The sequence below is a fragment of the Astatotilapia calliptera genome, chromosome 10 (assembly GCF_964374335.1).
Source record: "Astatotilapia calliptera chromosome 10, fAstCal68.1, whole genome shotgun sequence".
NCBI classification, from domain to species: domain Eukaryota; kingdom Metazoa; phylum Chordata; class Actinopteri; order Cichliformes; family Cichlidae; genus Astatotilapia; species Astatotilapia calliptera.
In genome coordinates this window covers 1,172,560-1,187,544 of record NC_137431.1, presented here as the reverse complement: position 1 = coordinate 1,187,544, position 14,985 = coordinate 1,172,560, and the positions used below count along the sequence as shown (strand labels likewise).

The 14,985-nt window shown below is 46.1% G+C and overlaps 1 protein-coding gene across 3 annotated transcripts in view; it reads left to right on the top strand.

Moving 5' to 3' along the window:
- spns2 (SPNS lysolipid transporter 2, sphingosine-1-phosphate) overlaps positions 1-14,318 on the top strand; it is a 61,321-nt gene extending 47,003 nt beyond the window's left edge. For 2 of the 3 annotated variants that reach the window (XM_026181134.2, XM_080307423.1), the window contains 3 exons: positions 1,503-1,666; positions 3,658-3,694; positions 11,627-14,318. In XM_026181134.2, the coding sequence (XP_026036919.1) occupies positions 1,503-1,666; positions 3,658-3,694; positions 11,627-11,641 (216 nt within the window). In that variant the 3' untranslated portion in view covers positions 11,642-14,318. Of the gene's footprint in view, positions 1-1,502; positions 1,667-3,657; positions 3,705-11,626 lie in introns of all 3 variants that reach the window. The other variant, XM_026181135.2, reaches the window with a different exon arrangement.
- Positions 14,319-14,985: the final 667 nt, after the last annotated feature.

The following is a 14,985-nucleotide window of genomic DNA, read 5'->3' as shown; positions in this document are numbered from 1 at the left end:
GGCATTGAGGTCATCAACCTTATGCCTTTTATATAGTCCGATATAAGATTATTACTTAGCGGTCGTTGCCCATGCCCCAAATGTCGGTAAACACACACAGCTCAGTATTGAAGGCACTAAAGCCTACATCCAGGCTTCAGGGGTCACAGTTCACCTCTGGGTGACACAGCCAACCGCCGGCGGTTACTCAGACCTCCACAAACCCGGGACCGCAGCATAGACTGCTCCGAGTGCGTCAGCGCTGTTGTTGTGCAGTGGTTAGACACACGAGTGCCATGGCCCTGTCGCAGCACAGGCTGAGTGCAGGCAGATACGCAGTCGCCCGTGCACTGTCACAAATACTGTGAATGAGCAAAGTGGAGAGTCACAAGAAAAACAGACCAGTGGTTATTGCTTAGCAACCACAGGAGAAAGTGAGCAAGTGAGTCGTCTCGGTTCACAATTAGGTTTTGACGTGTGACGCGGAGATCATGCACAACAAACCACTGCGGCATTTCCAGTACGCCTGCTGCACATGGCAGCGCCCGCAGATATCGGTGCCCGCATGCCGCACAGATACCACTTCCTGTCGTGTAAAAAAACAAAGATTCCTCTCTATCAGCGCGTACACCAAAACGAATCCCCCGAGAAGGACATGATGGACTCCACCTATACTGTAAAGTAGGACACAGCCAGAGGCAGAGTGGGTGGCAGCGGGATGCCGGTGACAATCTCTCAGCAATCTTCCAAGAAATGCTTCCTGGTAATTAGACATGCGGCTGTTCTCCACGTATTTTTAGTCAAGCTGCACTCTGCAAGTTGAAGACAATTGACTGTACCTGACGAAATGGCCTCTGCACCAGCCTCTCACACGCACACACACACGCACGCACGCACACACACACACACACACGCACACGCGCACACACACACACTTGGTCATTTTCTGTAATGGCTCCTTATTAAGCATGCACGTGGCTGCACATAGGAGCACATACTGCACGCGTGCAGTCCTCCTGTCAGCATTTCTCAAGCTCTCCCTGCAGAAGACCTGGCTTTTGCTGACATAACAAGAAATGCCTGTGCTTTAGTGACCTATTGTTGCCCACGGATTCGACAGCCCACAGTCTGCTGAAAGCTAGCAGCACCAGCCTCCTCTCCGTCACGACTGTCAGAGCAGCGATCTCTGGGAGGCAGAGATGGTCACTTCACTCCCACCGCTCTCCAGCTGTTGTTTTTCTCGACACTGCGCACGACAGACTGAATGCTGGTGTTGCTGAAGATGAAGATGAGCTATCAGCTGTGAAATCCTGCCTATTTTAGGACAAAAACAAGGCGTCTTACATCATGTGTCGGTTTTGCAGTGATGAAATGTGCAGAACTCACGCTGAGCAGTGAGCAGCTTGTAGTGTGTCAGAGCATTAGGAGATATATAAAGATAAGGTTTTGAATGAGTACAATCTTTCCTTTTGTTGTGTTTGTGGTCATGTGTCATTGTGTATGTGCGTCTGGCCTGATTGCAGATCTCGGACGCCCTTCAGCAGAAGTACACTACATCAGCACTGTGGCGGTTCCTGAGTTTGGGCTATGCCCTCATGCTTTGTCCCTTCATCATCGTCCTGGGGGGCATGTTTTTCCTGGCCACCGCGCTCTATTTCCTGGATGACAAAGATAAAGCCGAGGCCCAGTAAGTGACTCGGACTGTTTTTGAATAACTCATCATTATTTCATGTATTATTGAGTCATTCATTCTTCATGTAAGACCTCCACAAGTTCAAAACAAATCATCTTAGTTGCGAGAGGTTGAGGAGGTGTCAGCAATCCTTGTATTATTTATTGTCAGCAGAGTGCAGAAACATTGGGTTGAGATTTTTTATTTACGCTTGAGTTTGAGGCAAGCCAGGCACACGGCGCCTGAGCGATGCCAAGAGTGGTGCCAACCCGGAGGACCCAGAAAGGCCCCGAGCCAGCAGAAAGTCCCAGTCAGCTGAAAATGCTCCAGAGCTGTTGTAGCCATCAATTTGTTCTCACTAAGACTTTTACCAGCCTATCCTGCTCATACGTTCATATTTTCCCTCCTTCAAACCCGAGCAGGTCATAGCCTTAAAAGGCAAAAACACACTCGTCCTTCTTCGGCCTTCTTATTTCCTCCTGACTACTTTTTTCCTGTTTTTTTTATCACGTCGGCTTACTCCCCTGGTGCCAGCATTCTAAGAAATGACTTCCTTCCTGCTGAAGATGACGGGTGTTTTTAGACAGGATGGCAGTCTGAAGTCTGAAGTCTGTCTTCGCCCGATCGACTTAGTCACGCGTTGTTTCCCAGTGTTTTCCAAACCCCGTTCGAGCTTTTTTTGTCCAGCTTGGTCAAAATAATCACCAGAGGAGCGTTTTAGTGTCGTTGCCATATTTGTAGTCCAAGCTGCCGTTCACGCTGTCGATGTTTCCTCTGTGAAATGTTAATATACGGTTTTAAAGAGCTCTTTTTAAAGACATACATCACTGCTGTGGCTACGAAGCCACGCTGCGCTTCTGGTGGGTTTACTCGAAGAAGAAAAAGAGTCACACTCTTGCCATTGTGCCAGTAATAGATACGAGGCTGTGGCCAAACATGCAACCACATTATTGCAGATTGCAAATGTTCACTCAAACTATGTCCAACCACAAGCCCTTAACTTTCACGTGACACTGTTTAGGTCTAATGCTGCAGCATGTGCAGAGCTACACACTACACAGACTGGAGGCGTGTCCTCATACAAATACTTCACATGGTGTATGGAAGTTAGCATTAAGGTCACTTGGACTCAACGCCAGTACAGCTTTAAGTCTCCCTGCATAAAAGACTAAAAGAAAAAATGTTTAATCAGTATGTAATAAATCCTTATGCTGCAGTAATACGTGTGAGTATACAGACGTTACACAGACACTGTGGTAGGAAGAACACCATCCACACCCACAGCCTGCTCCTGTGGAAAGCTGAAGCATAAATAAATGACTGTGAATCCACTCGATACAACAGCAAACGCAGCGTTCATACCTGCGCGCTACACAGCAGATTTGTGCGAAATATCCCATCAGACTGAAACAGCAGCTCTTATGTAACAAACAGCAAACGGCACCTCGGGGACCGAGAAAGCTCACAACACGCACAACTTTGTCGAACGAGGGTTGTTCCACGACTCGGCTATTTATAGATCCCATTCACACTATAAAGCCCCAATTTATACACAGCGCTCTGCACCCCCGTCCTCCTCCTCTGAGTGTGTCCTCAGACACTCTGAGCTATTTATAAAAAGCTGAACAAGTAACTCGGGAGAGTGCGGCTGTCTAATTTCTGCCTTAAACATTGCTTCATTATTTCTAGGTTGGTAGCTTTTGGCTGCAGGGTTGCCATTAATAGCTCCAGTTCATTGCACACACACACCCTTCTCGCACACATTTATCCAGTCCACATCTACACTCGCTGATGTGTGACAGCAGATCTGTCTCAGCCGCCATGACTGTGAGCTTTGATCGAGCGTGGGTTCAAGCAGGCAGGCGGTACGCTGCAGCTCGGTGAGAACAGGATGTGGACATGATGGAAGTTAGGATGAAAACGTGAAGAAAAACTGAGGATTCATAAACATACAGTGAATTGTGTGTGTTTTTAGCGAGATGCTAAAATGATTCTTCTTTCTTCAGGTGTAACCAGGCAACACAGCCCCCGTCTTCAGTCAAGGTATGACCAGGTAAATTGCCTTTTATCCTAAAGACACTTTCAGCAGTAGTAGTAGTGACAGTCTCAGCTCACTGACGTTTACAGAGCTCCCGTCTCAGTACCTGGCAGCACTTTTCATTGGGAGACACCTAAAAACAAGGATGAATGACACGTTAACCTGAGGCCACGCAGAGCTTTACAGCAGTGCAGGTGATAAACACGAATCCATTCGGCGTCTACTCGGGCGTTCAGGCGTTCTTTGAATTGTGATTATTTGACCAACTACTTGGCATCTTATCAGGACCTGAGGTGCCTTTCCTATTTCCTGCCTTTATCACTCGCTCACACATGGTGCAAACCTCCCTAATTATTAACTCAGCAGAAAAGCACACAATAACTGGCAGCAAACCAGCAGACTCTGCACAATGGGGGGGGGGGGGCACAAGAATAAACTTTGACTCCCTGATTAGGAAGACAAGAAAATCTGCCGCGACTTATTTGTAAAGGTTATCATGTACAGCTGAAAGGCCGGGCTTTTACTCTGTTCTTTGGAGCCCTGGCTGGGTTTAATTGACCTCTAAATATTTATCAAACTGGTTTATGTACACGAAACGGAAAAAACTGCCAATTGATGCTTGTAATTTTGGCTTTTTTTCACTACCCGCCATTAATAATCTGTCTGTGTGAGCCAAGGTCCCGTCTGCTGGTGTAACCAGGATAGACAAACGAGAAAACAAAGGGGCGTTGGAGTTTTGACCGGATGGACAGAGTTCAGGTCAGGAAACAGTGTGATCATGGGCCAAAGTTGCAGCTGCCTGTAGTATTTGAGAGCAACGGTCGATTAGATGGAAAATTTGTCTGAGAGTGCGACTTCACACAGACGGTAGAAAGAATGATCTACCTGAGAAAACCTGATTATCTGTATGTAGGAAAAGTTGTCCTCTGCTCATCCTGCACATTTTCCGAAATAAACATAGAAATTAAAATTCAAAGATTACAACCGACGAGACGCTACGCTGGTGGCACCGCTCAGTTCAGGTTTGCTCGTATAACACCAAGTCAGAAAAGTGTAAAAGCCTCCTTTGACGACAACAGAAACTGTGCAAACAACAGTGTAAATATTCGCCTTGAGAATAAGAATGTTTTCAACAGTTAACACTGAAAGCTGCACCACCGTACGGCATAGCATCACTCACAGCAACCAAATGTTTACTGTGATGGATTACCTATTACAGGTGAGAGCTTGGGAAGCAGATTTGCATGGAGCACTGATGGATGGGAGCCTTGAAGGCAGAAAATCAATCTCAAAATTTTCAGAATGCTTCAGAATATATTCTGCAGAAACATAGGGGCATACAATTTGTATTTAATGGGCTGCAAAATATCGAAACACCAGTGCTGTCCTGTAGGTCCTGCAGCGTCATTCCCATTGGCAGGGTGAGATTAGCGTGCATAGCTAATGACAGGTGACATGAAAGGCTCCGCCGCCGTGCATATTGTGTTTCGGTGCTCTTGGCCTGAGGGCCTCATCACTTCTCTGTCACACGCAGCAACCAAAGCATTTCGTTCCTGCTGTCAAACGGTGCTAATTATAGAGAACAGTGATTACAGCTGCATGAGGTCAGAGTTGAGTCTGCCTGTGACATTTCTGCAGTACAACCACATCGTTCCAGGTAATTGATTCTCAACAGATTTGATGTGCAGGGTAATCCAGTCAATGGCAGGTAGCATTTCCTCCCTTGGGTCTGATTCAAGATCAATACAGAAAACAGATTACCTGCTCAGCGATGACACGTGTTCACGCTCACTTTGACCGCTGTGTACAGCCGTCAAATAGAAACAGGGCAACAAATAGAAACAGGGCAACAAATAGAAACAGGGCGACAAATAGAAACAGGGCAACAAATAGAAACAGGCCGACAAATAGAAACGGCAACAAATAGAAACAGGCCGACAAATAGAAACAGGCCGTCAAATAGAAACAGGCCGTCAAATAGAAACAGGGCAACAAACAGAAACAGGCCGACAAATAGAAACAGGGCGACAAATAGAAACAGGCCGACAAATAGAAACAGGCCGACAAATAGAAACAGGCCGTCAAATAGAAACAGGGCAACAAATAGAAACAGGCCGACAAATAGAAACAGGGCAACAAATAGAAACAGGCCGACAAATAGAAACAGGGCAACAAATAGAAACAGGCCGACAAATAGAAACAGGCCGACAAATAGAAACGGCAACAAATAGAAACAGGCCGACAAATAGAAACAGGCCGTCAAATAGAAACAGGCCGTCAAATAGAAACAGGGCAACAAACAGAAACAGGCCGACAAATAGAAACAGGGCGACAAATAGAAACAGGCCGACAAATAGAAACAGGCCGTCAAATAGAAACAGGCCGTCAAATAGAAACAGGCCGACAAATAGAAACAGGCCAACAAATAGAAACAGGGCGACAAATAGAAACAGGCCGTCAAATAGAAACAGGGCGACAAATAGAAACAGGCCGACAAATAGAAACAGGGCGACAAATAGAAACAGGGCGACAAATAGAAACAGGGCGACAAATAGAAACAGGCCGTCAAATAGAAACAGGCCGTCAAATAGAAACAGGGCGACAAATAGAAACAGGCCAACAAATAGAAACAGGGCGACAAATAGAAACAGGCCGTCAAATAGAAACAGGGCAACAAATAGAAACAGGCCGACAAATAGAAACAGGCCGTCAAATAGAAACAGGCCGTCAAATAGAAACAGGGCGACAAACAGAAACAGGCCGACAAATAGAAACAGGGCGACAAATAGAAACAGGGCGACAAATAGAAACAGGCCGACAAATAGAAACAGGCCGACAAATAGAAACAGGCGTTCAAATAGAAACAGGGCAACAAATAGAAACAGGCCGTCAAATAGAAACAGGCCGTCAAATAGAAACAGGGCAACAAATAGAAACAGGCCGTCAAATAGAAACAGGCCGTCAAATAGAAACAGGCCGTCAAACAGAAACAGGGCAACAAATAGAAACAGGCGTTCAAATAGAAACAGGGCGACAAATAGAAACAGGGCGACAAACAGAAACAGGGAGACAAATAGAAACAGGCCGTCAAATAGAAACAGGGCGACAAATAGAAACAGGGCGACAAACAGAAACAGGGCGACAAATAGAAACAGGCCGTCAAATAGAAACAGGGCAACAAACAGAAACAGGGCGACAAATAGAAACAGGCCGACAAATAGAAACAGGGCAACAAATAGAAACAGGGCGACAAATAGAAACAGGGCAACAAATAGAAACAGGGCGACAAACAGAAACAGGGCAACAAATAGAAACAGGGCGACAAACAGAAACAGGGCGACAAACAGAAACAGGGCGACAAATAGAAACAGGGCGACAAATAGAAACAGGCCGTCAAATAGAAACAGGGCGACAAATAGAAACAGGGCGACAAACAGAAACAGGGCAACAAATAGACACAAGCCGACAAACAGAAACAGGCCGACAAATAGAAACAGGCCGACAAATAGAAACAGGCCGACAAATAGAAACAGGCCGTCAAATAGAAACAGGGCGACAAATAGAAACAGGGCGACAAACAGAAACAGGGCAACAAATAGACACAGGCCGACAAACAGAAACAGGCCGACAAATAGAAACAGGCCGACAAATAGGAAATTATAAAGCGCTGGAAAAGTTTAGGGAGAATATTTTAATTTGAAAAGTGTCTGAATCCATCAAGAAGTGGAAGCTGGTGTGAGGAGAGAAAAGACACTTCTGCTGAATAAATGAGGATGAAGGGAGGCAGTAATCGCTTAAGCTGTTATACATCGCGAGCTATTAATCTCCGGCGAAGCAATCCCAGACGGAGATGAGATACACCAAGATCCAATTAACTTCATGTGCAAGAGGAACTGGCCTCTGCTGACCAGGTTTCCTCCACCCCGCCGCACAATACCTCGAGGACGTCCCTGAGCCGGGGGCCGTCAAAAGATCGCCGTGTGATCTGACAGCGGACCTTCACGCTCATTTATTCAGTAACTGCAACTCTCCTGAAATTTAAATCATGAGGCAAAACTCTGACTTAATCACTGCTGTCCAAACTTTAACTGTTACAACTGTTTATACAGCTGCAGGCACAAACTTTCCTTCTTCCTCCTCTTATCATTCAACAAAGGCTCAGAGTCCTCAGTCAGCAGAGCTCGCTGGGGTCACCGTGCCGCAACCGCAGACCGCACACACACATGCATATACACACACACACACATGCATATGAACACACACACATGCATATACACACATACACACACATGCATATGCACACACGGGAAGTATAGAGGCAGGCTGTGGTGGGACTCGTATAGCTTTTATTGCATTGCTCCTGTTTCATGACATTGTGAATGCCGTGTCTTCTTTATTGTATCTTTGGCCTTCAGTCTGGTTTCGTCGCTCCTCCATCACATCTGCAGCCGTGTCAGCCGACATGTTTTTGCTTCCAAAAACTGCTGCATGTTGGTTTGATTAGTCTTTGTTTGCTTGCCAAATCACTCAGTCCTCCACTTTGCTGCAGAAGCCAGCACAGTAATTGTTTAGCTGCGAGGAGGCAGGCCAGTCCCACAATATCAAAGCATTCACAACTCTAATTATCTCTCCATCACACTAGCGTTTGGGTATTTTAATTTCAAGTCTGTCTCATAAACAATTCAGAGTTTACAGCAACAACTGGAACTAACAGTTGAAAAATGCTTCATCCCAGAGAGGGCTGGATCTGCATATGCAAAACAAAAATCCCTTAATCCTCTTGTTTATGCTAATTACCCCGGCTGCTCTCAGTGTGTGTGTCTACATGTGCACTATATACACCTGTGTGTGTTTCACTGAGAGACGCTCAGAAACTCACTCTGCTGAGCTCTCTCACAATAATCCCATTGTAGCAGCAGCATTAGCACGTGCACTGGAGCGACCAGGGCAACGTAAATGACCACAACAAGCAGCGGGACACTCTGCCATCCCTCACTCATCCAATCTGAAGGGATCACAAGTGTGGCACTGTGAAAGCTTAAAGGTCTAATCTCCAGCTGGTGTGAAGTCCCCCCTCTGGTGCCACGCCTTCTCCATTCGCTTTGTTTGTGTTTGTATCAGCAGCTAGAAGTTAGATTGGCTTGTCACACCGGCCTCTTCGTTCAATCACTTCCTCATTTAATCGCCTCGTGTTATGACCGTGTTTTACCCTCAACAAACCCCTCCCTCATTAGTCTTTGCGTATGCCGATGGCATGTTTGCCATAGAAACCGAGGCACCATCAACATCGAATATACGGCTGCATCTGGAGAAGCAGCGGCCGCGTGTTGCTGTGGCTTATAGCTTGCAGACTGGGGAGGATCTGCGTTAGACAAAGCGTAAAGCGCTGTCAGACCATCTCTCCCTTCTGCTACACCCAATATACACACAAAAGATCAAGAGCACTGGGATTACAACCAAAACCGTGAGAACATGGCCGCAGGACGCTATTCCGATGCTTCAGGACTGTTTCCACTGCACAGACTGGGATGTATTCAAGGTGCAGGACACTGACAATCGTGTCGCATTGGACAGTTACACCTCCACTGTCTTGGACTACATCTGTTTCTGTGTGGACAATGTAACAACTTGGAAACGACTCCGTGTGTTCCCTAATAATCCACCCTGGATGACACACGGAGTTCAACAACTTATTCGAACAAGGAACAACGCTTTCAAATCCGGGGACCAGGAGGCATACAGTGCTGCCAGGGCCAACCTGAGAAGAGGCATCAAGACTGCCAAGCAGCAGCACAGGAGGCGTATCGAGGCCAGGTTTGAGAACAACACAAACCCAAGGCAGGTCTGGGAGGGCATCAGGGCTATCACGGACTACAAAAGAAGAACACCATCACACTCAGCCGACAGTTCTACTCTGGCTGAGGATCTAAATCTCTTTTATGCCCGTTTTGACAGGGAGAACACCGACCCTGTCCTGTCCCCTCTCCCCTCAACCGACCCTGCTCCGGTCCTGAGCACTCATGAGCTGAGGCGTGTGTTCCGGAGCATTAACACCAGGAAGGCGGCCGGGCCGGATGGAGTGCTGGGCCGGGTGCTAAAAGACTGTGCTGCGGACCTGGCGGACGTCTTCACCTCTATATATAACACCTCGTTGTCCTGTTCACTGGTACCATCCTGTTTCAAAGCAGCAACCATCGTTCCCATCCCAAAACAGTCAAATGTCACATGTCTGAACGATTTCAGACCTGTGGCACTCACCCCCATTCCCGCCAAATGCCTGGAGAGACTGGTCATTAAACACATCAGAGCTGCTTTTCCACCATCCCTGGACTCGCACCAGTTTGCATACAGGGAGAACCGGTCAACCGAGGATGCGATCGCCACAGTGCTGCACACTTTACTGAAGCACTTGGAACACAGGAACACCTATGCACGGCTCCTCTTTGTAGACTACAGCTCGGCTTTTAATACCATCCGGCCATACAAACTCCGTCCCAAACTCCACCAACTGGGACTTAACTCTTCTCTGTGCAACTGGATTGTGGACTTCCTCACTAACCGTAGACAGAGTGTCAGAGTGGGTAAGAACACCTCTTCCACCCTTGTGGTCAACACCGGTGCCCCTCAGGGGTGTGTTCTGAGCCCTCTGCTATACACTCTCTTCACCCATGACTGTATTTCCTCCTGCGCGTCCAATCTCATTGTTAAGTTTGCAGATGACACTACAGTGCTCGGACTTATATCCAACAATGATGAGACAAACTATAGGACAGAGGTGCAACAACTAGAGTCATGGTGCCACGACAATAACTTGGTCTTAAACACCAAAAAGACCAAGGAGATCATTGTAGATTTCCGGAAGAGGGGTCATAACAACCATCTGCCTCTCTTCATTGGCAGTGAGGCGGTGGAGAGGGTGAGCAGTTTTAAATTCTTGGGGGTAACTGTGACCGAGGACCTGTCCTGGGGCAACCATATCACCTCAGTTGTACGGAAGGCCCAACAGCGCCTCTACTACCTGAGGAGACTGCGGAGCGCACACATTCCCAGATCTCTGATGTTGAACTTCTACAACTGTGCCATGAGCAGCGTTCTGACGTATGGATTTCTAGTGTGGTTCCCCAGCTGCACCAAGGCCGATCAGCAAGCACTCCAGCGGGTGGTGAAAGAAGCTGGCAGAATTATTGGAACAAGTCTGCCAGAGATCAGTAATATCTTCCCCACTCGCTGTCTGAGGAGGGTGCACAGTATCCTGCGGGACCAACATCACCCTGCGCGCCACCTTTTCCACCTGCTGCCCTCAGGGAGAAGGTACAGGTCTATACAGGCCAGAACATCCAGACTGGCCAACAGCCTGTATCCACAGGCTGTGAGGCTCCTGAACTCTCTGCCCCCCTCTCACGGACAATAACCATATCCAACTTCTTAATAGCAATGAACTGGTCTGCATTGGTGCATCATATCTTTATTCTCTTCCCCCTCCTGCCCCCCCCCTCTTTCTTAAATAGATAACTATCATATCTGATATCATATCTCACAGTACAATAATATTGAATGGGTTGCATTGTTGTATTTTGTCATGTTTCTCAGGTCTTTGTCTGAATTTCTACGAACATTATTGCTAAGGATTGTCTTATTGCATTGGAGTCACACTGGGTTAAATATGTACACTTGGGTTTTAAGGGGTATTTATTATTTTCTTCTTTTTTTTTGGGTTGTATGGAAGCCCCAAACACAATTTCATTGTTCTTGACAATGACAATAAATAAATAAATACTAAATACTAAAATACTAAATACTATTTAGGTCATAGGCTGGTCCTGGTGTGAAGGGTCGCACCAGATGGCCCGGGAGCTTTCGACCTCAGCGTTAATTACAGGAGAATTCCCCGTGGTGCGGCCAGGCTCTAACTGCAGCTTTTTCTCTCTTCCTCTCAGGTGACGAGCAAATGAGGAGCTACCTGAATGCACAACCAAACCTGACAAAGGATGACTAGACGGCGATAAAAGAAAGGCTTCTTTATGCTCCCAGTCATCCTCCCCAAGATCATCATCATCCTCCTCCTCTTGGCTCCTGCTGCTCTCTGTTTTTTTACAGCCTCGCTGAGGTGACTGGAAAGAGGGAGCGTCTTGCCCCTCCTTCTAAACCACAGCCCGGTGAGAAGGTGCTCAACCCACCCTCCACTTGGATCGTGTCCTCCTCGCCTCTGTGAGGATCCTCTGAACTTTTGCAGGCCAAGACCGCCGTAAGCCCTCCTGATGCTAAACTACTGAATGCTGACCACGAACCTGCCCTGTCTGTCTGCCTGTCTGTCTCTTATCGGCTGTCGATCTGCAACAAGTGCCATCGCATCATTACATTCCTTCGGATTTGCACTGACCGCCAACAGCCCTCATCACTAGCTATGTTTACATGCATTCAACTAAGCCACGCATGCTCTGCTGAAGCTAAAGCAGCTGCAGGAAAACGCAGCAGCGGTGCAGGCGTTGTTTATCTCTTTAAACAAGTGACTGATGTCGCATTACTCATCACAGTCTCGCCGCAGTAACAGCAGAAACAGCAAATTCAGTGTTTACACCATAAATCCAGTATTTTCACAGTGAAAGTTTTGCCGTGCATGTAAACAAGCTAGAGCCAAAAATGTGTTGCTTTGGGAAAGGTCAGTGAACGAGCCTTAAAGTCGGAGCTTTCACACCTGCAGATGTTTCTTTGAGCCCTGCGTGCGTTTCCACTTGGATGAGAACTCGTTATGTTCGGATTGTTTGTGTCGTTTTCTGTTTATGTCGGATTTGAAGCTGGAGGTTACTGCCTATGATTGTTTCCTAACCGTGATGATGCAGTCTGGGCAATTTAAAGTGGACACTGGATATGTATAGTTTATATAATTTATATTTATAATTTATTCTATTCATGCTTTTTCCAAAAGTCAATGTCATGCTAGTCTTTTGACTGTTTATGTACACGAGAAGCAATACTAAGAACATTTAGAAGAAACCAACCTTTTTGTTCCACACTGCCTTATCAGTGAGCTCGGCTTCCCTTTAAAGAGGTCGCTCTCTGATGGTTGGTTTTGAATTTCTGGACACACCACCCACCCACACAGGGACCGAGTCGCTCTTAATGGTGGATCGCAGTCCAATCATCAGCGGTTACAATAGCAGGCATTGTGAAAAGAGGCCCTTCCTCTCCAACTGCAGATATCCCATTGCATCAGTTTATTAGCGAGGGGAATCAAAATCCCAGACAGGAACAGGAAACGCGAGCTCGTATCGTTGCAAACTGATGAATGAGGAATCCCCCTAAAGAGCTGAAAGAGCTTCATTTCTGCCTGCCGTTTCCATGGGTACACATCTCTCGCGAAGAAAACAAAACAACAATTGTCAGTGAGGGAAGCTATAGCATGTAGCTTGCACATAACACAAGCGATGGTGAAGGGTGAAAGTGATTATTGTGAAACCTCAGAGCCACTAATGGGATCCCAGGTTTTAAGGGGGAAAGATGCACTTTGCAGACCTGGAAGGAACCACAGAAGGCAGAGGATGCACTGACCGTAGCTGAGGAACAAAAGGAGACTCCGAGGTTGTTCTTGTAGCATTGATGTGTGAGCATGACTCACTGGCTGTGTGGGGGTGCTGTGTGGGCTGTGTCCTTGCTGCCAGATCATTAGCTTTAGCTTCTTCCTCCAACTGCGTGGAGCTCTCTGAATGTGATTCTGTCCCACCCGATGTGTTTACACCACCTCCATCTTCTTAACGAACTAAGCTTCTTACCTTCCATTTATTGATCTTTTCCTTTGTAATGTTATCAGAGGACTTTTTGAATACCTACAGTAGAGATATATATATAAAGCTATACCATGCAGCGATTTTAATATATTGTAAATGATGGCTTGGATGCAATGTATTTATTTGTTTGTTACATATTGAAGAATATTCTATAAAGGGAAATTTAAGGCTGCAGTATAATAGACTGAGCCATGTGTCACTGGGTTGGAAACCTTTTCCTGTCATACTGAAACAACACACGCCCCTTTTGCATTAGCTGGATTACGATTGGACGTGTCCCACGTGTAGACACAGAAATAAATGCAACGGGTTGTTTTTAAGACACATTAGTCTCATTGTAAGGATGCAATTTATATTAAGCTCATTTATGTGTTTTTATTTGTAGATTCAAAACCATTTTTGCACATTTAATGATCAGGGATTTCTTTGAGCCACCGCCTCGCACCATCGACGGCCCGGCCTCTCGGCGCTGGCGTGTCGTCGTCTGTCATCCGTAGGAACTTCCGCTCTGATCAGACGAGCCATGGATCGAGTTTCACGTTGCCAAAGTTCAGTTGATTTAGCACCAGTCCGTCCTTTTATCTGTCGTAAATGTATGTTAACAATCACTGAAGTGATGTCTCGAGGAAATGCTTCTTGTCATACAAGAGTCTGTACAAATAAACTCACGTTGAGCAGAAGAGAAAAAAACAAAAAACAGAAGTTATTTTTATTTTTAGAGGACGTCAGTACACGTGTCCGAGAAGTCAAAGGGTATTCTTTTAGAGCTGGAATGTGATGCTCCCGTGGGTGGATGATGGAAAAATGTACAGGTCTGTAAATCAAATAAACCTATTCACACACACGTCTGTGCGTCTCTGTGTGTCTGTAACGCCACGGCCATGTGTGTTCACGGCGTTTGCTTCGTCTCGCTGTGTGAATCTGAGGACAGCTCGCACTGCGGCAGCGCCTCGACTGATATTTAGAGGCTGCGCGTAAACTAGAGCAAGAATCTGTGTGTGTTTAAATAGCAGAGGTGGGACCAAGTCATTGTTTTGCAAGTCTCAAGTAAGTCTCAAGTCTTTATCCTCAAGTCTCAAGTCAAGTCTCAAGTAATGTCAGGCAAGTCAGAGTCGAGTCTCAAGTCACTGGTGTAAAAGTCCGAGTCAAGTCACAAGTCTGAAACTTTGAATTTCAAGTCCTTTCGAGTCTTTAAAAAAAAAAAAAAAAAACGAAAAAAAGCATGTTGCAGTTATGCTAAATGTAAATATTAGACCATGTAATTTTAAAATCTGTGTTTTTCTCAACACATGACAAAATAGTGAACTTAGAAAATATACACAAATTGTGAAATTGCACCTCTTTAAAATGCAGCTCAATTAAACCTAGCTCCAAGAATAATTTTCACCGACAGTTCTGAGATAAGCTGCATGTTATTCTTGGATGCGGTTGTAGGACCAGCTTTAAAATCGCATGACAAAAATATCATACACATTAAAAAAAACTGTATCACCAACGTAGCCTGGACAACA